At 38.2% G+C, this 27,237-nt stretch overlaps 1 protein-coding gene across 4 annotated transcripts in view; it reads right to left on the bottom strand.

Annotated features, from left to right (window-relative positions):
• Positions 1-27,237, bottom strand: part of CFAP54 (cilia and flagella associated protein 54) — a 499,063-nt gene that overhangs the window by 207,272 nt on the left and 264,554 nt on the right. For all 4 annotated transcript variants that reach the window (XM_049884120.1, XM_049884121.1, XM_049884122.1 and 1 more), the window contains 2 exons: positions 23,379-23,501; positions 720-773 (listed from right to left, as the gene is read on the bottom strand). In XM_049884120.1, the coding sequence (XP_049740077.1) occupies positions 720-773; positions 23,379-23,501 (177 nt within the window). The remainder of the gene's footprint in view (positions 1-719; positions 774-23,378; positions 23,502-27,237) is intronic.

Genomic DNA, 27,237 nt, shown 5'->3' with positions numbered 1-27,237 from the left:
TCATTCAATTATTGTCAGGATCAAACGTATTTAGGTGAGCAGTCTAATCCTCTCTTTGTAAAATTACAACCTATTGCTGTCGAGTTGATTCCGACTCATAGCGACCCTACAGGACAGCGTAGAACTGCCCCATAGAGTTCCCAAGGAGCATCTGGTGGATTCAAACTGCTGACCTTTTGGTTAGCAGTTGTAGCACTTAACCACTACGCCACCAGGGCTTCTATGAAAATTATGGGGGAAGTTAAAACAGCTGCTTATGAAAATGCCAAATGAACACATTCCAAGCCATTGGCTTACAGACAGCCTCAGAACTGTGAAAAACAGTTAAGTGCAAAAGTGGCAGTAAACAAGTGGGCTATCACAAAATGTACAAAATCCTTTTCCTGTAATCAAAGTCAGCTGTTATCTTCTAGGTTATTAAGATAAATACTAAAGTTAGAGACATCTGACATGGCTAGGTGAACAAAATGAATACATACCTGTAACTGAGAAATGGAAGCAGTAGCTGATGTTTGCCCAATATGAAAGCCAGGTTGGTTTGGGTAGAATCTTACCTCTAGCCTCAGCATTTTCAGAAAAAAGCCCATTATTACAAGCAGGAAAGCATATTATGTAACACATTTTTCAAAAACAAAGATTATATGTATTAAATGGGTTGAAATAACTCAAATATTATCCATACTAAATAGCCAATGTTTATAAAGTATTGTTATCCTTACCTGTAAATTTTCTTTACTAGTAAGAGGTTTTCCTGAGTCAAATGATTGAAATATCTGTCAATACACAAAATATTAACATTGGGAACAAGATTATTTGAGCATTCTTTTAAGTGAAACTGTTAATGTGTTCTTTAAAAATTGGTTTAAATACCATTTTTTATCGTAAAAGTAGTACATGCTACAGTCAGAAAAGACAAATATGATATAAAGAAGTAAAAACCATCCATAAGTCAACTTCTTTAGGCCATCGATGTTAGCATTCTGATGTCTTTCCTACCAATTTCTTTTGGTGTATTTTAAAAACTTACATACATATATAGTCGGAATCCACTGAACAGCAACGGGTTCTATACACACACAGAAACACACAGATCTGTATCCTGTTTTCACCAAACATTACATCCTAAATATCTTCCTATACCATTAGGTTATCTGTAAACCTAAGTCTAACAGCTAGGTAACGTTCTAACCTATGGCTGTACCATAACAACTTCTTTCCAATTGTTAGAAATACAGGCGGCTGCTTCCCACCCTCATTCTACAGTTTAGGCCTAGTTTAAATAATATTAATGACTATTTTGTTTATGTTTCTAATTATTGCCTTTGGATAGATTCCTGGGAGCAGAATTCCTAGGTCAAAAGATAAGAACACAGGGAGAAAACTGAGACTGGCGCAATTTACACTCCCACCTGCATTGTATGAAAATGCCAGGGTTAAGGTACTTTCAACAGCATTGACTATTACCACTTTAAAAAATCTTTGCCAGTTTGACATGAATTTGTACTACTATGCATAATGATGATTTTTGTGGGTTTCTCCCTTTTTTGTGAATTATCTGTTCATGTGTTTGGTTCTAAATGTAATGTTGTACCAGGAAACATTTGATTTATTTGCCACAGAAAACTGTTGCATCATTATGTAGGACTCATTCTCTTGGTGTAAAAGACCCATTTTAAAACATGCCCATTTGTACACGCCAATACCGAAGCCCACCCATAACCCCCTTGGTCACTAAGAAGTCACCAGCAGCTTCTGGGGATAGGTCCCTCACATGTGGAGGGCGTCCTACCTGTAACTCTGCCTGGGAGCATTCTGTGGCCATAAAAAGCATGCAGGAGAGGGCAGGGAGAAACCTCCCCAATGAGAGATAATGCTCTACTCTGTCTCTCTTGGGCCCCAGTGGTCCACAGCAGCAACCTTCTCAGTAAGGCCTTCTGGGTTGATTTTTCTCCCTGTCTTGCCTAACTTTCCCACTTATCTACAAGGTTTCCTGGGGTCACCTCCCAAATACATTGCTTGCTTACCTGCACACAAATCCTTGTCTTAGGCTTCTTTTGAGGGACCCCCAAACCAAGAAACCACCTACAGCTTTTTATTGGAAGAAAATTCTGGTTAAGGGTTAAAAAAAATTCCTTTTTTGAAGATATTCTTTATCTCCTAGAATACATTGAAAAGCGAATAACTGAATCCAGGTGGAAATATTTGATGGTATAAAGCGAAGAGAGTTGATAATGGAACTTAAGATTTGGTGATAAAAACAGAATCCTGGTACAATGTTAAAAACATAGGATTTTTTAAAAATCCAGTAGTAATCGGTAAGATTTTTTCAGTTACTTCTATTACAACTGAAATCTAATTCATTAATCCCTTCTTTAAATATCTAGCCTAGGGCCTGATAACACTGGCACCTATTTTAATTATAAACCCAAAATGTATTTCCTCTTTTAACTATATTTTTTAAAATTCCCAAGTGGGCCTGGAAAGCTGCAAATTAACTTTGAGAATGCAAAATTTGAAGCCAGAATCCACTCGGAGAAAATTCACCCACACACTTATGAAAACTAGTTGATAAAACTGAAGTTTAGAATTTACATTGAAAAGTTACTTTTAGAATTTTTGTTTGTTTTGGAGAAAGCAGTGGCTTCTCTCGCATTCAATCCACTGGCTTCTCGTTTGTCCTCCTGTACTGGTTTCTTTCCATCTTCCTGGCCTCTGAATGTGAATGACTCTGAGGATCAGTACTCTGACTTCTACTTTTCTTTAGCTATCTCAGTCCCCAACTGAGTTCATCCAGTCCTATGATTTTAAATCTCTGTGCTAATGACTCCCAAATTTACAGCCGCAGCCCCAACCTGGAGCTGGGCTGAATTTATACCTGTTCGTTTTTTTTTTTTTTTGGCTGTTGTTGTTAGGTGCCATCCAGTTAGTTCTGACTTCCAGCAATGCTATGCACACTGAAACGAAACACTAACCATTCCCACGCCATCCTCACAATCATTATGCTTGAGCCCACTGTTGCAGCCACTGTGTCAGTCCATCTCGTTGAGGGTCTTCCTCTTTTTTAATGGCTCTCTCCCACACATGATGCCCTTCTCCAGGGACTGGTCCCTCCTGATAACATGTCCAAAGTATGTGAGACAAAGTCTTACCACCCTTGCTTCTAAGGGGCATTCTGACTGTACTTCTTCAAAGATAGATTTTTTCATTCTTCCAGCAGTCCCTGGTATATTCAATACTCTTCGCCAACACCATATTTCAAAGGCATCAATTTTTCTTCAATCTTTCTTATTCATTATGCAGCTTTCACATGCATATTGGGTGACTGAAAACACCATGGCTTGGGAAAGGAGCACCCTAGTCCTTAAAGTGACGTTTTTGCTTTTCAACACTTTAAAGACATCTTTTGCAGCAGATTTGTCCAATGCAATGCAGTGTTTGGTTTCTTGACTGCTGTTTCCATGGGCATTGATTATGGATCCAAATACAATGAAATACTTGACAAATTCAATATTTTCTCCATTTATCATGATGCTGCTTATTGGTCCAGTTGTGAGGATTTTTGTTTTCTTTATGTTGAAGTAAAATCCACACTGAAGGCTGTGGTCTTTGACCTTCATCAGTAAGTGCTTCAAGTCCTCTTCACTTTAAGCAAGCAAGGTTGTGTCATATGCATAACACAGGTTGTTAATAAATCTTCCTCCAATCTTGATGCCCCATTTTTCTTCATACAGACCAGCTTCTTGGATTATTTGTTCAGCATACAGATTTAATAAGTATGGTGAAAGGATACAACCCTGATGCAAACCATGCAGTAACCCCTTTTTCTGTTTTGAACAACTGCCTCTTGGTCTATGTACAGACTCCACATGAGTACAATTAAGTGTTCTGGAATTCCCATTCTTCACAATGTTATCCATAATTTCTTATGATCCACACAAAGGAATGCCTTTGCATAGTCAATAAAACATAGGTAAACATCTTTCTGGTATTCTCTGCTTTCAGCCAGGTTCCATCTGACAACGACAATGATAGCTCTGATTCAACTTCCTCTTCTGAATCTGGCTTGAATTTCTGGCAGCTCCCCGTCAATGTACTGCTGCAGCTGCTGTTCAATGATCTTCAGCAAAATTTTACTTATGTGTGATACTAATGATGTTGTTCAATAATTTCCATATTCTGTTGGATCAACTTTCTTTGGAATGGGTACAAACGTGGATATCTTCTAGTTGGTTGGCCAGGTGGCTGTCTTCCAAATTTCTTGGCATAGATGAGCTAGCATTTCCAGTACTGTATCCGTTTGTTGAAACATCTCAGTTGGTATTCCTGGAGCCTTCTTTTTCACGAATGCCTTCTGTGCAGCTTGGACTTCTTCCTTCAGTACCACGGGTTCTTGATCATATGCTACCTTCTGAAATGGTTGAACATGGACCAATTCTTTTCAGTGCAGTCACTCTGTGTATTCCTTCCAAATTTTTTTAGTGCTTCCTGCATCATTGAATATTTTTCCCATAGAATCCGTCAATATTGCAACTCAAGGCTTGAATTTTTTCTTCAGTTCTTTCAGACTGAGAAATGCCAAGCATGTTCTTCCCTTTTGGTTTTCTATCTCCAGCTCTTTGCACATTTCATTATAATAATTTACTTTGTCTTCTCAAGCTGCCCTTTGGAATCTTCTGTTAAGCTCATTTACTTCATTATTTCTTCTTTTGCTTTTGCTACTCTACATTCAAGAGCAAATTTCAGAGTCTCTTCTGATATCCATTTTGGTCTTTTCCTTCTTTACTGTGTTTTTGATGACCTCTTGCTTTCTTCGTGTATGATGTCCTTGATGTCACTGTACAACTTGTCTGGTCTTTGGTCATTAGTGCTCAATGGAAGAAATCTATTCTTGAGATGGTCTCTAAATTCAATTGGAATATACTCAAGGTCATACTTTGGCTCTCATGGACTTCTAATTTTTTTCAACTTCAACTTGCACATGAGCAGTTGATGGTCTCTTTTACAGTTGGCTCCTGGCCTTATTCTGATTTATGCTATTGAGCTTTTCCATTGTCTCTTTCCACAGGTGTAGTCAATTTGATTCCTGTGTATTCCATCTGGCAAGGTCCATGTGTATAGTTACCATTTACATTCTTGAAAAAAGGTATTTGTAATGAGGATATTGTTGGTCTTGCAAAATTCTATAACACAATATCCAGTGTCATTTCTATCACCAAAGCCATATTTTCCAACTATCAATCCTTCTTTGTTTCCAATTTTCACATTCCCATCACCAGTAATTATCAGTGCCTCTTCATTGAATAATGAATTTTAGACTGCAGAAGTTGGTAAAAATCTTCCATCTTCAATTTCTTCATCTTTGGCCTTAGTGGTTGGTGTGTAAATTTGAATAATAATTGTATTAACTGGTTTTCCTCACAGGCATATGGGTATTATCCTATTACTGAAAGTGTTGTACTTCAGGATAGAACTTGAAATTTTTTTTTTTTTAAGGTTTACATTTTTTTTTGTTTTTTATTGTGCTTTAAGTGAAAGTTTACAAATCAAGTCAGTCTCTCATACAAAAATTTATATACACCTTGCTATTATATACTCCTAATTGCTCTCTCCCCAATTAAACAGCACACTCCTTCCCTCCACTCTCTTTTTATGTCCATCTCGCCAGCTTCTGACCCCTTCTGTCTTCTCAGCTCCCCTCTAGACAGGAGATGCCAACAAAGTCTCATGTGTCTACTTGATCCCAGAAGCTCATTCTTCACTAGTATCATTTTCTATCCCACTGTCCAATCCAATCCCTGTCTGAAGAGTTGGCTTTGGGAATGGTTCCTGTCTTGAGCTAACAGAAAGTCTGGGGACCATGACCACCAGGGTCCTTCTAGTCTCTGTCAGACCATTAAGTCTGGTCTTTTTACAAGAATTTGGAGTCTATATCCCACTGCTCTCCTGCTCCCTCAGGGTCATCTCTGTTGCCCTGTCAGGGCAGTCATCGATTGTAGCTGGGCACCATCTAGTTCTTCTGGTCTCAGGCTGATGTAGTCTCTGGTTTATGTGGACCTTTTGTCTCTTGGGCTCATAATTACCTTGAGTCCTTAGTGTTCTTCATTCTCCTTTGCTCCAGGTGAGTTGAGACCAATTGATCCATCTTAGATGGCCACTTGCTAGCATTTAAACCCCCAGATGCCACTCTCCAAAGTGGGATGCAGAATGTTTTCTTAATAGATTTTATTATGCCAATTCACTTAGATGTCCCCCAAAACCATAGTCCCCAAAGCCCTGTACCTGTTACCCTGGCCTTTGAAGTGTTCGGTTTATTCAGGAAACTTCTTTGCTTTTGGTTTAGTCCAGTTGTGCTGACCTCTCCTGTATTGTGTGTTATCTTTTCCTTCACCTAAAATAGTTTTTATCTACCATCTAATTAGTGACTACCCCGCCTCCCCATAACCATCAAACAATATTGTCTTCTCCGTTTAAACTATTTTTCAAGTTCTTATAATAGTGGTCTTATATTTGTCCTTTTGCAACTGACTAATTTCACTCAGCATAATGCCTTCCAGATTCCTCCATGTTATGAAATGTTTCACAGATTCCTCACTGTTCTTTATCCATGTGTAGTATTCCATTGTGTGAATATACCATAATTTATTTATCCATTCATCCATTGATGGGCACCTTGGTTGCTTCCATCTTTTTGCTATTGTAAACAGTGCTGAAATGAACATGGGCGCGCATGTATCTGTTTGTGTAAAGGCTCTTATCTCTCTAGGATATATTCCAAAGAGTTGGATTGCTGGGTCATATGGTAGTTCTATTTCTAGCTTTTTAAGGAAGCGCCAAATCGATTTGCATAGTGGTTGTACCATTTTACATTCTCACCAGCAGTGTAGAAGTGTTCCAGTCTCTCCACAGCCTCTCCAAAATTTATTATTTTGTGTTTTTTGGATTAATGCCAGCCTTGTTGGAGTGAGATGAAATCTCATTGTAGTTTTTGATTTGCATTTCTCTAATGCCTAATGATCATGAACATTTCCTCATGTATCTGTTAGCTACCTGAATGTCCTCTTTAGTGAAGCATCTATTCATATCTTTTGCCCATTTTTTAGTTGGGTTATTTGTCTTTTTGTAGTTGAGTTTTTGGAGTATCATGTAGATTTTAGAGATCAGGCGCTGATCAGAAATGTCATAGCTAAAAACTTTTTCCCAATATGCGGGTAATCTTTTTACTCTCCTGGTGAAGTCTTTGGATGAGCATAAGTGTTTGATTTTTAGTAGCTTCCAGTTTCTCTTCTACATTATTAGTAATGTTTTGTATACTGTTTATGCCATGTATTAGGGCTTCTAATGTTGTCCCTATTTTTTCTTTCATGATCTTTATTGTTTTTTTATTTTTTTAGTGTTGTCCCTATTTTTTCTTTCGTGATCTTTATTGTTTTAGATTTTATATTTAGGTCTTTGATCCATTTTGAGTTAGTTTTTGTGCATGGTGTGAGGTATGAGTCTTGTTTCTTTTTTTTGCAGATGGATATCCAGTTATGCCAGCACTGTTTGTTAAAAAAACAGTCTTTTCTCCATTTAACTGACTTTGGGCCTTTGTTAAATATCAGCTGCTCATATGTGGATGGATTTATGTCTGGTGTCTCAATTCTGTTCCATTGGTCTATGTATCCGTTGTTGTACCAGTACCAGGCTGTTTTGCCTACTGTGGCAGTACAATAGGTTCTAAAATCAGATAGAGTGAGGCCTCCCACTTTTTTCCTTCTTTTTCAGTAACACTTTACTTATCCAGAGCCTTTGTCCCTTCCATACGAAGTTGGTGATTTGTTTCTCCATCTCATTAAAAAATGTTGTTGGAATTTGGATCGGAATTGCATTGTATCTTCAGACCGCTTTTGGTAAAATAGACATTTTTACAATGTTAAGTCTTCCTATCCATAAGCACGGTACATTTTTCCATTTATGAGGGTCTCTTCTGCTTTCTTGCAGAAGTGTACTGTACTTTTCTTTGTATAAGTCTTTTACATCTCTGGTAAGATTTATTCCTAAGTATTTATCTTCTTGGGGGCTACTGTAAATGGTATTGATTTGGTGATTTCTTCTTTGTTTTTCTTTTTGTTGGTGTAGAGGAATCCAAGTGATTTCTGTATGTTCATATGTATCCTGATACTTCGCTTAACTCTTCTATTAGTTTCAATAGTTTTCTTGAGAATTCTTTAGGGTTTTCTGTGTATAAGATCATATCATCTGCAAATCGAGATACTTTCACTTCTTCCTTGCCAATTTGGATGCAATTTATTTCTTTATCAGGTGTAACTGCTCTGGCTAGGACTTCCAGCACAATGTTGAATAAGAGTGGTGATAAAGGGCATCCTCGTCTGGTTCCCGATCTGAAGGGAAATGCTTTCAGACTCTCTCCATTTGGATGATGTTGGCTATTGGCTTTGTATAAATGCCCTTTATTATGTTGAGGAATTTTCCTTCTATTCCTATGCTGCCGAGAGTTTTTATCATGAATGGGTGTTGAGCTTTGTCAAATGCCTTTTCTGTATCAATTGATAAAATCATGTGATTTTTGTCTTTTGTTCTATTTATGTGATGGATTACATTAATTCTTTTTCTAATGTTGAATCATCCCTGCATAAAAATCCCTGCATACCTGGTAAAAATCCCACTTGGTCATGGTGAATTATTTTTTTGCTATGTTGTTGAATTCTATTGGCTAAAATTTTGTTGAGGATTTTTGCATCTAAGTTCATGAGGGATATAAAGGTCTATAATTTTCTTTTTTTGTGGTGTCTTTACGTGGTTTTGGTATCAGGGATATGCTGGCTTCATAGAATGAGTTTGGGAATATTCTGTCCTTTTCTATGCTCCCAAAATCCTTTAGTAGTAGTGGTGTTAACTCTTCTCTGAAAGTTTGGTAGAACTCTGCAATGAAGCCATCATGACCAGGGCTTTTTTTGTTGGGAGTTTTTTTGATTACTTTTTCAGTCTCTTATTTGGTTATGGGTCTATTTAATTGCTCTACCTCTGCTTGTGTTAGTTTAGGTAGGTAGTATGTTTCTAGGAATTCATCCATTTCTTTTAGGTTTTCAAATTTGTGAGAGTACAGTTTCTTATAGTAATCTGATATTGATATATTTCTTTTAATTTCAGTTGGGTGTGTTACAATATCGCCCATCTCATTTCTTATTTGGGTTATTTGCTTCCTCTCCTGTTTTACTTTTGTCATTTTGTCCAATGGCTTATCAAATTTGTTAATTTTTCAAAGAACCAGCTTTTGGTCTTGTTAATTCTTTCAATTGTTTTTCTGTTTTCTATTTCATTTAATTCTGCTCTAATTTTTATTATTTGCTTTCTTCTTGTGTCGGAGGGTTTATTTTTTTGTTCTCTTTCTATTTGTTCAAGTTGTAGGGATAATTCTTTGATTTTGGCCCTTTCTTCTTTTTGGATGTGTGCATTTATTGATATAAATTGACCTCTGAGCATTGCTTTCACTATGCCCCAAAGGTTCTGATAGGAAGTGTTTTCATTCTCACTGGATTCTATGAATTTCTTTATTCCATCCTTAATGCCTTCTACAACCCAGTCTTTTTTGAGCAGGGTATTGTTCAGTTTCCAAGTGTCTGATATCTTTCCCCTGCTTTTTCTGATATTGATTTCTACATTTATGGCCTTATGATCAGTGAAGATGCTTTGTAATATTTCAACATTTTGGATTCTGCTAAGGCTTGCTTTATGACCTAACATGTGGTCTATTCTAGAGAATGTTCCATGTGCACTAGAAAAGAAAGTGTACTTGACTCTTGTTGGGTGGAGTGTTCTGTATGTGTCTATAAGGTCAAGTTGGTTGATTGTGGCATTTAGATCTTCTGGGTCTTTATTGAGCTTCTTTCTGGATGTCCTGTCCACCGAAAGTGGTGCATGGGAAGTCTCCTACTATAATTGTGGAGCTATCTCACTTTTCAATGATGATAGAGTTTGTTTTATGTATCTTGCAGCTCTTTCATTGGGTGCATAAGTATTTAATATGGTTATATCCTCCTGGTATAGTGTTTCTTTAATCGTTATATAGTGTCCTTCCTTATCCTTTGTTGTGGATTTAACTTTAAAGTCTATTTTGTCAGAAACTAATATTGCCACTCCTGCTCTTTTTTGATTGTTGTTTGATATTTTTTTTTCCATCCTTTGAGTTTTAGTTTGTTTGTGTCTCTAAGTCTAAGGTGTGTCTCTTGTAGGCAGCATGTAGATGAATCATTTTTTTTTTTAAAATCCATTTTGCCACTCTCTATTGGTGCATTTAGTCCATTTACATTCAGGGTAATTATGGATAGGTATGAATTTACTGCTATCATTTTGCTGTCTTTTTTTGTGTGTTGTTGACAGTTTCTTTTTCCCACTTAATTTTTTGTGCTGAGTAGTTTATCTTCACATATTGTCTTTTCCTCTTCTTTGTTGTTGTTGATTTTGTTTCCCCTGAGTCTCTATTTTTTTTTCTTGTATTTTATTTTGATGTGTAGGATAGTTTGTCACCTTTGTAGTTACCTTAATATTTACCCCTATTTTTCTAAATTTAAACCTAGCCTTTATTTCTTTATATCATCTTGTCTTCTTCTCCATATGAAAGATCTATGACTACATTTCTTAGTCCTTCTTTATTGTTTTAATGTTGTCTCCTTTTCATAATAACATCGCCATTTCTCTGTTTTGAGATTTTTTTTTTTTTTTAATCTTGATTTATTTTTGTGATTTCCCTGTCTGGGTTGACTTCTGATTGCTCTGCCTAGTGTTCTAGTCCTGGGTTGATATATGATATTATTGACTTTCTAACAAAAGAACTCCCTTTAGTATTTCTTATAGTTTTGGTTTGGTTTGTATAAATTCCCCAAACTTCTGTTTGTCAGAAATGTCCTAATTTCACCTTCATATTTACAAGACAGTTTTGCTGGATATATGATTCTTGGCTGGCAATTTTTTTCCTTCAATGCTTTATATAAATCATTCCACTGCCTTCTTGCCTGCATGGTTTCTGCCGAGTAGTCTGAGCTTATTCTTATTGACTCTCCTTTGTAGGTGACTTTTGGCTTATCCCCAGCTGCTCTTAAAATTCTCTCTTGGTTTTGGCAAGTTCGATTTAACATGCCTTGGTGACTTTCTCTTAAAATCTACCTTATGTGGAGTTCGATGAGCATCTTGGATAGATATCTTCTCATCTTTCACGATATCAGGCAAGTTTACTGCCAACAAATTTTCAACAATTCTCTCTATTTTCTGTCATCCCTCCCTGTTCTGGTATTTCAGTCACTCGTAGGTTATTTCTCTGATAGAGTCCCACATGATTCTTAAGGTTTCATTTTTTTTTTTCAATTCTTTTATTTGATTTTTCTTGAAATATATTGGTGCCATGTGCTTTACCTTCAAGTTCACAAATTTTGCCTTCCAGTTGCTCAGTTTTGCTCCTCTGACTCTCTACTGAGTTTTCTACTTCTGTGATTTCATTGTTAATCTTCTGAATTTGATCTCTGTCTGTATATGGATTTTTCCAGCTTACTAAATTTTTCATTATATTCCTGAATAACCTTTTTAATTTCTTCAACTGATTTATCTGTGTGTTCCTTGGCTTGTTCTGTGTATTGCCGGATTTCCTTCCTGATGTCTTGAAGGATTCTGTATATTAATCTTTTGTATTCTGCATCTGGTAATTCCAGGAAGGCACTTTCATCTAGAAGGTCCCTTGTTTCTTTGTTTTGAGAGCTTGTTGAAGCAATCATGGTCTGTTTCTTTATGTGATTTGATATTCACTGTTTTCTCTGAGCCATCTATAAGTTATTGTATTAGTTTATGTTTGCTTACCGTATCCACTGGGTCTGGGTGGGTACTGTATCCTAGCTTCTTGCTTTGTTTTGTTTTGATATGCCCAAATGGGCTGCTTGAGTGAGCTAGCTTGATTATTTTGAAGCTCTGACATCCTGTCACCAGATGGCTAGAGTTGTTATTAGGTGTATCAGTCGAGAAGTCCATTCAGTTTTCTTGTATGACTTCAGCTCAGGTGTCCAGGTAGCTGATCATCAAGTGTGTGGTACAGGCTCTGTCCTATAGTCTTAGAGGAGCAGGGGTGATTGGTGTAGGTACCAGTATCTGCTTGCAGCAGCAGGTCATGCTCTGAACAAGGCAAGAGGCTAAGAATCATCCCCCAGATGTCTCTGAGGAAAGTGCGTTCCTATTCCCTAAAGCATACAGATGGGTGGATTCTGCATATGGACTATCGGCACACAAAGTTTTTGGTTGTATGGACTGGGAGGTACCAGTTATCTTTGGACCCCTCTTGGGGGTGGCTGAGTGACCTGAGTGGAACCACCAATCCTTAGGCCCCTCATGTGGGTAGATGAGGACCCTACTTAATAGGCAAAGCGGTGTCAGACATCAAACACCCAACTCTCCACCACATAGCTGAAACAGTTGTAGTCTGCCAACAAGGGCCTATTCTCCTGAAATAGGCCCACACAGGTCCATGCAGAGGGGAAAGGTGCTCAAAGTCACAGACTGTTTATGTTTGGACAGGAGCTACTTCTGTCCTGAGCTCCCCTGGTTAGTGGAGCTGTCAAATTATCTTTTCCCCCAACTGCAAATTTATTCCTTCTCCAACACCAGGACGATGGCTCTAGGTGCTCAACAGGGCCTATCTCAGGCACAGGGAAATCAACAGCCACAGAAGGCCACTTGGGGGTGGGGGGCGTGGTAAAATATACTAAAGTACTTAGCTTTTGCTGACAGCACCATTCTCTCGTTCCAGAAGTATGTGTAGGCTGTACAGCTGGCTGCTTCTCACTGATGAAACTGCACCGAATGCTAGTACCAGCCCACTGCAGCCACTCCCGGGAATGGTGCCTGAGGGCTCCCAGTGATTCAGGTCCAGTAACTCCTCTCCACTTCTAAACCGTCTCTTCCTCCCCCTGCTGCTCAGTTCATTTTCTAACTTTGCCTTTGATGTTCAGGGCTCCAACTTGTCATAAATATACTCATTTCGAGCCAAGATGGCGGACTAGGCAGACGCTACCTCGGATCCCTCTTACAACAAAGACACGGAAAAACAAGTGAATCGATCACATACATAACAATCTACGAACCCTGAACAACAAACACAGATTTAGAGATGGAGAACGAACTAATACGGGGAAGCAGTGATTGTTTTCAGAGCCTGGAGCCAGCGTACCAGTCAGGTACGGCACAAGCACAGAGAGCTGCTCCACCCCCCTGAACTAACCCCGGGAGGGGGACCAGCCGTTCCGCGGGCGGCGTGGGACGCAGCCGGTATGAGAAGTCCCCAGGAGGCAGTGACTGGTCTTGGAACGGGGAGAGCAGCATCCCAGCCGGGGAACAGTCCCGCCGGGATTTGGACTGGATGCAGGTACGGCATAAACACGGACAGCTGCTCCACCCCCCTGAACTAAACCCGGGAGGGGGCCCAACCGGTTCGCGCGGGCGGTGTGGGATGCAGCCCGTAGGAGAAGTCCCCAGGAGGCAGCGACTGGTATCGGAGCGGGGAGAACAGCATCCCAGCCGGGACACTCAGTCACGGCACAAGCACGGGAAGCTGCTCCCCCCACCTGAACTAACCCCAGGAGGGGGCCCACCTGGTTTTCGGGGGTGGCACGGCAACGCGGCTGGAGGGACGAGAAGTCCCCGGGAGGCAGCGACTGATTTTGGAGTCGAGAGTGCACCGTCCCAGCAGGGGAGCCTTGACGCTGGGTGTGGGGCTGGAAGTGGAGGATCTGACCGTGACTCCAGCGGGCCAGACCCCCCGGAGGCAATCTCTACACAGCCAGCACACATAGGCAACGCGCCCCGCGGGAATCTCAGATATAATACTCACTCCAAGCAAGACAACCAACTCTGGCTATATTCTGAGGTGCTACTCTCCTATCTCTCTGTTCCATCCCCCACCCTCCCCAGGCGGCTTCATTAACATCCGAATAGCCTGAGCCAGAGGGAGAACTCTGATAGGGATCTGACTGCATTTTTTTTTAGCGGATTTTCTGGAAAAACTAGTTTCCCAGTGATGGCTCAGAGACAACAATCCATATCAAACCACTTAAAGAAGCAGACCATGACAGCTTCTCCAACCCCACAAACAGAAGAATCAAAATCTTTCCCAAATGAAGATACAATCTTGGAATTATCAGATACAGAATATAAAAAACTAATTTACAGAATGCTTCAAGACATCACAAATGAAATAAGGCAAACTGCAGAAAAAGCCAAGGAACACACTGATAAAACTGTTGAAGAACTCAAAAAGATTATTCAAGAACATAGTGGAAAAATTAATAAGTTGCAAGAATCCATAGAGAGACAATATGTAGAAATCCAAAAGATTAACAATAAAATTACAGAATTAGACAATGCAATAGGAAGTCAGAGGAGCAGACTCGAGCAATTAGAATGCAGACTGGGACATCTGGAGGACCACGGAATCAACACCAACATAGCTGAAAAAAAATCAGATAAAAGAATTAAAAAAAATGAAGAAACCCTAAGAATCATGTGGGACTCTATCAAGAAGGATAACTTGCATGTGATTGGAGTCCCAGAACAGGGAGGGAGGACAGAAAACACAGAGAAAATAGTTGAAGAACTCCTGACAGAAAACGTCCCTGACATCATGAAAGACGAAAGGATATCTATCCAAGATGCTCATCGAACCCCATTTAAGATTGATCCAAAAAGAAAAACACCAAGACGTATTATCATCAAACTCACCAAAACCAAAGATAAACAGAAAATTTTAAAAGCAGCCAGGGAGAAAAGAAAGGTTTCCTTCAAGGGAGAATCAATAAGTTCAGACTACTCAGCAGAAACCATGCAGCCAAGAAGGGAATGGGACGACATATACAGAACACTGAAGGAGAAAAACTGCCAGCCAAGGATCATATATCCAGCAAAACTCTCTCTGAAATATGAAGGTGAAATTAAGATATTCACAGATAAACACAAGTTTAGAGAATTTGCAAAAACCAAACCAAAGCTACAAGAAATACTAAAGGATATTGTTTGGTCAGAGAACCAATAATATCAGATACCAGCACAACACAAGGTCACAAAACAGAACGTCCTGATATCTACTCAAATAGGGAAATCACAAAAACAAACAAACTAAGATTAATTAAAAAAAAAAAAATACATGTAACAGGGAATCATGGAAGTCAATAGGTAAAAGATCACAATAATCAAAAAGAGGGACTAAATACAGGAGGCATTGAACTGCCAGATGGAGAGTGATACAAGGCGATATAGAACAATACAAGTTAGGTTTTTACTTAGAAAAATAGGGGTAAATAATAAGGTAACCACAAAAAGGTATGACAACTCTATAACTCAACATAAAAGCCAAGAAAAACGTAACGATAACATAAGGTCAAACACTATGAAAATGAGGATCTCACAATTTACTAAGAAAAACGCGTCAGCACAAAAAAGTATGTGGAAAAATGAAATTGTCAACAACACACATAAAAAGGCATCAAAATGACAGCACTAAAAACTTATTTATCTATAATTACGCTGAATGTAAATGGACTAAATGCACCAATAAAGAGACAGAGAGTCACAGACTGGATTAAGAAACATGATCCATCTATATGTTGCCTACAAGAGACACACCTTAGACTTAGAGACACAAACAAACTAAAACTCGAAGGATGGAAAAAAATATATCAAGCAAACAATAAGCAAAAAAGAAGAGGAGTAGCAATATTAATTTCTGACAAAATAGACTTTAGACTTAAATCCACCACAAAGGATAAAGAAGGACACTATATAATGATAAAAGGGACAATTGATCAGGAAGACATAACCATATTAAATATTTATGCACCCAATGACAGGGCTGCAAGATACATAAATCAAATTTTAACAGAACTGAAAAGTGAGATAGACACCTCCACAATTATAGTAGGAGACTTCAACACACCACTTTCGGAGAAGGACAGGACATCCAATAAGAAGCTCAATAGAGACACGGAAGATCCAATTACAACAATCAACCAACTTGACCTCATTGACTTATACAGAACTCTCCACCCAACTGCTGCAAAATATACTTTTTTTTCTAGCGCACATGGAACATTCTCTAGAATAGACCACATATGAGGTCATAAAACAAACCTTTGCAGAGTCCAAAACATCGAAATATTACAAAGCATCTTCTCAGACCACAAGGCAATAAAACTAGAGATCAATAACAGAAAAACTAGGGAAAAGAAATCAAATACTTGGAAAATGAACAATACCCTCCTGAAAAAAGACTGGGTTATAGAAGACATCAAGGAGGGAATAAGGAAATTCATAGAAAGCAACGAGAATGAAAATACTTCCTATGAAAACCTCTGGGACACAGCAAAAGCAGTGCTCAGAGGTCAATTTATATCGATAAATGCACACATACAAAAAGAAGAAAGAGCCAAAATCAGAGAACTCTCCCGACAACTTGAACAAATAGAAACTGAGCAACAAAAGAATCCATCAGGCACCAGAAGAAAACAAATAATAAAAATTAGAGCTTAACTAAATGAATTAGAGAACAGAAAAACAATTGAAAGAATTAACAAAGCCAAAAGCTGGTTCTTTGAAAAAATTAACAAAATTGATAAACCATTGGCTAGACTGACTAAAGAAATACGGGAAACAACCCGAATACGAAACGAGAAGGACCACATCACAACAGAACCAAATGAAATTAAAAGAATCATTTCAGATTATTATGAAAAATTGTACTCTAACAAATTTGAAAACGTAGAAGAAATGGATGAATTCCTGGAAAAACACTACCTACCTAAACTAACACATTCAGAAGTAGAACAACTAAATAGACCCATAACAAAAAAAAGAGATTGAAACGGTAATCAAAAAACTCCCAACAAAAAAAAGCCCTGGCCCAGACGGCTTCACTGCAGAGTTCTACCAAACTTTCAGAGAAGAGTTAACACCACTACTTTTAAAGGTATTCCAAAGCATAGAAAATGACGGAATACTACCCAACTCATTCTTTGAAGCCACCATCTCCCTGATACCAAAACCAGGTAAAGACATTACAAAAAAAGAAAATTACAGACCTATATCCCTCATGAACATAGATGCAAAAATCCTCAACAAAATTCTAGCCAATAGAATCCAACAACACATCAAAAAAATAATTCACCACGATCAAGTGGGATTTATACCAGGTATGCAAGGCTGGTTTAATATCAGAAAAACCATTAATGTAATCCATCACATAAATAAAACAAAAGACAAAAACCACATGATCTTATCAATTGACGCAGAAAAGGCATTTGACAAAGTCCAACACCCATTTATGATAAAAACTCTTGCCAAAATAGGAATTGAAGGAAAATTCCTCAACATAATAAAGGGCATCTATGCAAAGCCGACGGCCAATATCAATCTAAATGGAGAGAACCTGAAAGCATTTCCCTTGAGAACGGGAACCAGACAAGGATGCCCTTTATCACCGCTCTTATTCAACATCGTGCTGGAAGTCCTAGCCAGGGCAATTAGGCTAGAAAAAGAAATAAAAGGTATCCGGATTGGCAAGGAGGAAGTAAAGTTATCACTATTTGCAGATGACATGATTATATACACAGAAAACCCTAAGGAATCCTCCAGAAAACTACTGAAACTAATAGAAGAGTTTGGCAGAGTCTCAGGTTATAAAATAAACATACAAAAATCACTTGGATTCCTCTACATCAACAAAAAGAACACCGAAGAGGAAATAACCAAATCAATACCATTCACAGTAGCCCCCAAGAAGATAAGATACTTAGGAATAAATCTTACCAAGGATGTAAAAGACCTATACAAAGAAAACTACAAAGCTCTACTACAAGACATTCAAAAGGACATACTTAAGTGGAAAAACATACCTTGCTCATGGATAGGAAGACTTAACATAGTTAAAATGTCTATTCTACCAAAAGCCATCTATACATTTAACGCACTTCCGATCCAAATTCCAATGTCATATTTTAAGGGGATAGAGAAACAAATCACCAATTTCATATGGAAGGGAAAGAAACCCGGATAAGCAAAGCACTACTGAAAAAGAAGAAGAAAGTGGGAGGCCTCACTCTACCTGATTTCAGAACCTATTATACAGCTACAGTAGTCAAAACAGTCTGGTACTGGTACAACAACAGGCACATAGACCAATGGAACAGAATTGAGAACCCAGACATAGATCCATCCACGTATGAGCAGCTGATATTTGACAAAGGACCAGTGTCAATTAATTGGGGAAAAGATAGCCTTTTTAACAAATGGTGCTGGCATAACTGGATATCCATTTGCAAAGAAATGAAACAGGACCCATACCTCACACCATGCACAAAAACTAACTCCAAGTGGATCAAAGACCTAAACATAAAGACTAAAACGATAAAGATCATGGAAGAAAAAATTGTGACAACCCTAGGAGCCCTAATACAAGGCATAAACAGAATACAAAACATTACCAAAAATGATGAAGAGAAACCCGATAACTGGGAGCTCCTAAAAATCAAACACCTCTGCTCATCTAAAGACTTCACCAAAAGAGTAAAAAGACCACCTACAGACTGGGAAAGAATTTTCAGCTATGACATCTCCGACCAGCACCTGATCTCTAAAATCTACATGATTCTGTCAAAACTCAACCACAAAAAGACAAACAACCCAATCAAGAAGTGGGCAAAGGATATGAACACACATTTCACTAAAGAAGATATTCAGGCAGCTAACAGATACATGAGAAAATGCTCTAGATCATTATACATTAGAGAAATGCAAATTAAAACTACGATGAGATTCCATCTCACACCAGCAAGGCTGGCATTAATCCAAAAAACACAAAATAATAAATGTTGGAGAGGCTGCGGAGAGATTGGAACTCTTATACACTGCTGGTGGGAATGTAAAATGGTACAACCACTTTGGGAATCTATCTGGCGTTTTCTTAAACAGTTAGAAATAGAACTACCATACAACCCAGAAATCCCACTCCTCGGAATATACCCTAGAGATACAAGAGCCTTCATACAAACAGATATATGCACACCCATGTTTATTGCAGCTCTGTTTACAATAGCAAAAAGTTGGAAGCAACCAAGGTGTCCATCAACGGATGAATGGGTAAATAAATTGTGGTATGTTCACACAATGGAATACTATGCATCGATAAAGAACAGTGACGAATCTCTGAAACATTTCATAACATGGAGGAACCTGGAAGGCATTATGCTGAGCGAAATTAGTCAGAGGCAAAAGGACAAATATTGCATAAGATCACTATTATAAGATCTTGAGAAATAGTAAACCTGAGAAGAACACATACTTTTGTGGTTACAAGGGGGGGAGGGAGGGAGGGTGGGAGAGGGTTTTTTATTGATTAATCAGTAGATAAGAACTGCTTTAGGTGAAGGGAAAGACAACACTCAATACATGGAAGGTCAGCTCAATTGGACTGGACCAAAAGCAAAGAAGTTTCCGGGATAAAATGAAGGCTTCAAAGGTCAGCGGAGCAAGGGTGGGGGTCTGGGGAACATGGTTTGCGGGGACTTCTAAGTCAATTGGCAAAATAATTCTATTATGAAATCATTCTGCATCCCACTTTGAAATGTGGCGTCTGGGGTCTTAAATGCTAACAAGCAGCCATCTAAGATGCATCAACTGGTCTCAACCCACCTGGAGCAAAGGAAAATGAAGAACACCAAGGCCACACGACAACTAAGAGCCCAAGAGACAGAAAGGGCCACATGAACCAGAGACCTACATCATCCTGAGACCAGAAGAACTAGTTGGTGCCCGGCCACAATCAATGACTGCCCTGACAGGGAGCATAGCAGAGGACCCCTGAGGGAGCAGGAGATCAGTGGGATACAGACCCCAAATTCTCATAAAAAGACCAAACTTAATGGTCTGACTGAGACTGGAGGAATCTCGGCGGTCATGGTCCCCAGACCTTCTGTTGGCACAGGACAGGAACCATCCCCGAAGACAACTCATCAGACATGAAAGAGACTGGTCAGCGGGTGGGAGAGAGATGCTGATGAAGAGTGAGCTAATTATATCAGGTGGACACTTGAGATTGTGTTGGCAACTCTTGTCTGGAGGGGGGATGGGAAGATAGAGAGAGAGGGAAGCCGGCAAAATTGTCACGAAAGGAGAGACTGAAAGGGCTGACTCAAGAGGGGGAGAACAAGTGGGAGTACGGAGTAAGATGTATGTAAACTTATATGTGACAGACTGATTGGATTTGTAAACGTTCACTTGAAGCTTAATAAAAGTTAATTAAAAAAAAATATATACTCATTTCATTTGTTTTTTCAGGTCTTTGTTGTAAGAGGGCTTGCCAGAAGCATCTATCTATTCTACTATGTTGGCCCCGCCTCCTGAAATGTTCTTTTTGACGATGAATGTAACACCATTCCTCTTCAAGTTGTTGTTCCTGGCATTGTAGACCATGTGATTGTCCAATTCAAAATGGCCAATGCCAGTCCATTTGAGCTCACTAACACCTAGCATATTGAATTTATTCATGGAGCCCCTGAATTTCAGACCATTGACTTTAAGCACCCACATACTATATAACTCACGTGGTTGTTTACTAGGGCTCTCACTTAATACTTTCAACTCCTGCCCAAGCAGTACTCCCCATCTCAGTAAATGAAAACCTTTTTATTACAGTTGCCCACGCTGAACACTGTGGTCATCTGGACTTCTGTGTCTTTATCCACCTCCAAACCATCATCAGCAAATGCTGTCATCTCCACCTTTGCAATATACCCAGAGTTTGACCACTTTCTCACTCCTCTACTACTACCCCCACACCATTATCATCTCTCACTCAGATTATTTGCAATGGCTTTTTAAATTTTTTTAATTTTGATGAAAATATACACAACAAAACATTCACCAATGTAACAATTTCTGTAAGTCTAATTCAGAGTCATTGATTATATTCTTCATAGTGTGCAACCACTACCATCCTTTTCCACATATTTCACCACTATGATCATAAATTCAATTCCCCTGATGCAAAAACTCTCTCCTGGTAACCACTAATATTCTTTGGTTTCTATATATTTGATTATTTCATATACATGAGATCAGTATTTGTACTTTCGTAACTGACTTATTTCACTCAACATAATGTTTTCAAGGTTCATCGATGTTGTGGCATGCTTCAGGACTTCATTTTCTCTTTATCAGCGAGGAATATTCCATTGTATGTATACACCACATTTTGTTCATCCATTTATCTGTTGAATATTTTGGTTGTTTCCACATTTTGGCTATTATGGAAAGTGCTTCAATAAACATTGGTGTACAGGTTTCTGTTTGTGCTCCTGTTTTTGCTTCTTCTGGTATATACCTATGGAGCGGTCTTTTACCTACTCTCCCTATTGAGGTTGTTCGTCAGATCTTTACAAGACTCAATTCTCTCAAAGCTCCAGGGCAACAACATCTCCACTTGTTTTTTTTACTGCTCTACTCCCATGATTAGAACAGCTCCTACATTCAGTAGACACTCAATAAATATTTTTGAATGAATGGAAGTATAATTTTAATAGCAAAATGCAAGGTTAGAATAGAAAAAGGCCATTGACTAAGAAGCAAGCAAGAAATTACTGCTAATTTAACACAGGTAAGATGAATTCTACAGAAAATGAACTGCTAATTTTGAATTTTACCTGAACCCTGTGATACTGGAAAACAGTGATGGATAAAGAAATCCTTCCACCCTTCCTGTTCAGGAAACGGCTTACTGCAAACAATCATCTTTCCCAGGTGACTTCTTATATGATAAGACTTATGATGCCCCCTTGTTTATACTTTACCCTATTTCAACGAATGGTAATGATGTAGCCATCATATTGAGGAATAAGCAATGTAAGTTTTAGTTCATTACTGAAGTAAAGAACATAATATATGTATATATAATGTCCGTTTATGTGAGTAATTTTCAAGACTTACAGCTCACTCATTCCCCAGATTCTTTTAGGTCCTCCAATTTGAATCCAACCAGCGTGTATTGTGTCTGTCAGCTTCACTCCTCACACACAATATCCCCCAGACAAACTGACTTGCTACCTCCTTCTATTCCTTTATCACAGTCCACAGGGTCCAAGATCTGCCTAAAGCAAGTATCACCCAACGGTTTCCAGATCATCATGAAAACTGAAGCAGAGGAGAAGATAACTCATCCTGATTTAATTTACACTTTAAATATAGACTCTAGTATTCATTTTCAAGAATGATGCTTCAGTCATCTAACTTAAAAATTCAAATTAAGCAAGCCAGGTAAACTATCTCCTAAAGTCAAAAACGACTAGAAAAAATGGAAGAAAGTTGTCCCCTCATAAAAATCAGAAGAAATTTGAACAAGACATTTTTTCCCTATTTTCAAAAATTTTATTTATTTTAATGTTGTTGTTGAAAATATATCAGCAAAACATATACCAATTCAACAGTTTCTACATGTACAATTCAGTGACACTGACTACATTCTTTGACTCATACAACCATTCTCACTCTCCTTTTCTGAGTTGTTCCTTGCCCATGAACATAAACTCACTGCTCCCTAAGGTTCCTATCTCATCTTCTAAGTAGTTGTTGTCAATTTGATCCCATACAGATAGTTCTTAAAAGAATATAATGCTCAAGGCACATATTTTTTACCAGTTAATCTGAACTATTGTTTGGTTTTAAGAAGGCTTCAGGGGATATTTTTGGTTTAAGACTTAAAGATTATCTCAGGGCAATAGTTTCAGTGGTTCATCCAGCCTCCATGGCTCCAGAAGGGCTGGAATCCATGATAATTTTAAATTCTGTTCTGCATTTTCCCCCTTTTGATCAAGGTTCCTCTATAAGATCCTTGATCAAAATGTCAAACAAGACATTCTTAACTCTTTGACATAAAGTATATAAATCAAAAAAAGATCCCAACAGGATATAAAGAGAAATCATTTTGATTAAGAACATTAAAAATTATTAGGCCCAAAAGTCTAAGAGATAAGGTAATAAAATTGTCTAACTAGACCACCCATCATAACTATAACAAGGAGCATGGTACAGCATCCCTAAGCCAAAATTCAATTGTAAAAATCTACTCCAAAACTGTATTCTATCCCACATAACATTCTTTTATTCCAGAGACATGGCCATTTTAAGCTGGGCCCTGACATATCAGGTCTCATAAAGCATGTTGTGAGCTATAACCATTCTTAATGAAGAGGTCTGGGGTAATGAAGACTTATAAGCACACTTTCGTGAAAGTGTTCCCTAAATTGCAGGAAAGGAGCCTCCAAACGCAAAGTAATGGCTTTGAATCAAATAGGCAGGATTACCTTTATCTTTCCAGGAGCTTTACAGCCAGCAGGTACTGTGGAAGGCATGTTTTTTCCATGTAAAACCTGAGACATCTCATAAAAGGCTTCAGAAAAGAATCCTAAATCTATAAGGACTTCCACCTTTAAAGGAAAGGAAAAAATTAATGAGATTTTAAATTAAACAATTTGTTTCTCTTACAAAATAAAAATTTTAGAGAAAAATCATCTACTTTCTAAGATCCCAAATTCCTGCTTAACATTGGTAATGCATTATGAATTGATGTTTATTAAATATGGATGGATAGAGATGCATGTTTCTGTGTGTAAGCCAGTTTATGTGGACCAAGAAACTAATAAAAATAGCGGGAAATTATTACAATTATATTACAACAGGCAATGTTTATCAGAAGTTTACTTCATCAGAGGCACATACAAAAATATATGATAGGCATGAAAAAGTTATGAAAATTGAATTTGTTTTTTTGTTCTCATGGTTAACTATAGTATAAAAACAATAACAACAAAAAACACACCTAATGTTCTCAAAGGTGACATCTTTGTTTTTCAACACTTTAAAGAGGTCTTTCGCAGCAGATTTGCCCAACGCAATGCGTCTTTTGATTTTTTGACTGCTGCTTCCATGAGTGTTGATTGTGGATCCAAGTAAAATGAAACCCTTGACAACTTCAGTCTTTTCTCCTTTTATCATGATGTTGCTTATTGGTCCACTTATGAGGAATTTTGTTTTCTTTATGTTGAGGTGTAATCCATACTGAAGGTTGCAGTCTTATCTTCATCAGCAAGTGCTTCAAGTCCTCTTCACTTTCAGCAAGCAAGGTTGTGTCATCTGCATAATGCAGGTTGTTGATGAGTATTCCCCCAATCCTGATGCCACGTTCTTCTTCATATAGGTCAGCTTCTCAGATTATTTGCTTAGCATACAGATTGAATAAATATGGTGAAAGGATACAACCCTAACACACACTTTTCCTGACTTTAAACCACGCAGTATCCCGTTGTTCTGCTCGAACAACTGCCTCTTGATCTATGTACAAGTTTAACATAAACACAATTAAGAGTTCTAGAATTCCCGTTCTCAATGTTATCCATAATTCGTTATGATCCACACACTTGAATGCCTTTGCATAGTCAATAAAACACAAGTAAACATCTTTATGGTATTCTTTGCTTTCAGCCAGGATCCATCTGACACAGCAATGATATCCCTTGTTCCGCGTCCTCTTCTGAATCTGGCTTGAATTTCTGGCAGTTGCCTGTGATATACTGCTGCAGCCGCTTCTGAATGATCTTAAGCAAAATTACTTGAGTGTGATATTAATGAAATTGTTCCATCATTTCCACATTCAGTTGAATCACCTTTCTTTGGAAAAGGCATAAATATGGATCTCTTCCAGCCGGTTGGCCAGGTAGCTGTCTTCCAAATTTCTGGGCATAGATGACTGAGCACCTTCAGTGCTGAATCCGTTTGTTGAAACATTTCAATTAGTATTCCATCAATTCCTGGAGACTTGTTTTTCACCAATGTCTTCAGTGCAGCTTAGACTTCTTCCTTTGGTACCATTGGTTCCTGCTCATATGGTACCTCCTGAAATGGTTGCACGTCGACCAATTTTTTAGTGACTCTGTGTATTTTTTCCATCTGTTTTTGGTGTTTTCTGCAATCATTTAATATTTTCTCTTTAGAATCCTTCAATATTGCAACTCGAGGCTTGAATTTTTTCTTCAGTTCTTTCAGCTTGAGAAATGACAAGCGTGTTCTTCCCTTTTGGTTTTCTAATGCACATTTCATTATAATACTTTACTTTGTCTTCTCAAGCCACCCTTTGAAATCTTCTGTTCAGCTCTTCTACTTCATCATTTCTTTTGTTTGCTTTAGCTACTCTATGTTCAAGAGAAAATTTCAGAGTCTTTTCTGAGATCCATTTTGGTAAACATGTCGGTAAAAATCTTCAGTTTCTTTATCTTTGGCCTTAGTGGTTGGTGTGTAAATATGAATAATAGTTGTATTAACTGGTCTTCCTTGTAGGAGTATGGATATTATCCTATCACTGACAACACTATACTTCAGGATAGATCTTGAAATGTTCTTTTTGATGACAAATGCAACGCCATTCCTCAAGTTGTCATTCCCAGCATAGCAGACTATACGATTTAGCAATTCAAAATGGCCAATACCAGCCCATTTCAGCTCACTAATGCCTAGGAAATCAATGTTTATGCATTCCATTTTATTTTTAACGATTTCCAATTTTCCTAGATCATACTTCATAAAATTCCACATTCCGATTCTTAATGGATGTTTGCAGCTGTTTCTTCTCATTCTGAGTCATGCTGCATCAGCAAATGAAGGTCCCAAAGCTTGACTCCATCCATGTCATTAGGGTTGATTCTCCTTTGGGGAGGCATCTTCCCCAGTCGTCTTTTGAGTGCCTTCTAACCTGAGGGGCTCAACTTCTGGCAATATATCTGGCAACATTCTGCTGCTATTTATAAGGTTTTCACTGGCTAGTGCTTTTCAGAAGTAGACCATCAGATCCTTCTTCCTAGTCTGTCTTAGTCTGGAAGCTCAGCTGAAACCTGTCCACCATGGATGGCCCTGCTGGTATTTGAATACCAGTGACACAACTTCCAGCAGCACATGCAACCCCCAGAGTATGACAAACTGACAGAGGCATGGGGGAATGCATATTTAGATATATTTAAGCGATACATGAAGATATAACACTATGAGAAACAGTAGAAGGTATTGACAAAATGCTATTCTCGAGACTGTGGTCAGAAAACCTTCTCTGAGGAGAAAACCTTTGTAAGCACATTTGGGAATGACTTGAGAGAAAGAACCATGTGAAAATCTGGGGGAAGAGCATTCTACTGAGGGGATCACGAGTGCGAAGGTCATGAAACAGGAGCAGTCTTGGAGTCTTGGCATGCTCAAGGAGCAACCTGTGTGGTGGAGCTCAAAGAGCAAGAGGAAAGGGATTAGGAGCTGGGTACAAATGATGGCCAAAGAAGATAGCACGGAGCCTGTAGACCAGGGTGAGGACAATGAATTGTATTTTCTGTGTAACTGCAGATTTTTGAACAGATGGAAGCCCTAACTTATATTTTGAAGACATCTAGTGACCTTGTAGAGAATAGAGAAGGGTAAATGTAAAAAATATAAAATATAAACATACATACACATGTGTATATAGATACATGTGTATAATTTTATTAAACAACAAAAAAAAAAGCAAAATCTATTTATCTTCAACATATCTATCCATCTTACTCTCTCTTTTCCTTTCAGCAGTATCTTAGGAATCTCAGGGATGTATGAATTTTAAAGAACCTAAAAAGAAGGTAAGTTAGGGAATAACAGGATGTGAAAATATCTTGAAAATAAAACATCAAAGGTCAGGAGAATATTTTTAATGGAAAGGAGAAAATATTTGTCTATGGAGTTGTATACTTTGGTCCTGCTAAAACATCTTGGGCTTTAATATCTCCAGTTCCATATAACATCAAAGTTGGCACTTAGACATATGAACTCTTTCAGTCAGTAGATAAACATTTGTTCATTACCTCTATGAGGAAACACTTATCCATATCTGTCTTGGTTAGTCTCATCAGATCCTGACTATAAGATTGCTCTATACAAATTATGTCCAATGCTCAAGCTTATCCCCTGGTTTGAATTTACTGTACCAATCTGACCATTTGAAAAAATGATGATAATAATGGACATAAATTTTCAGTAGTGACCAACACTGTGAACACAAACAAGCTAGATGGCAAAAAGAATGACACATTAATCAACTCTTCACTCACACAAATACAGAACTGTCAGTACCCTTTCTCGGAACATTCGATATGT

The sequence above is a fragment of the Elephas maximus genome, chromosome 4, assembly GCF_024166365.1.
Source record: "Elephas maximus indicus isolate mEleMax1 chromosome 4, mEleMax1 primary haplotype, whole genome shotgun sequence".
Classification (NCBI taxonomy): Eukaryota; Metazoa; Chordata; class Mammalia; order Proboscidea; family Elephantidae; genus Elephas; species Elephas maximus.
The sequence above is the reverse complement of the archived record's forward strand: the minus strand, read 5'-3'. Positions and strand labels throughout refer to the sequence as shown.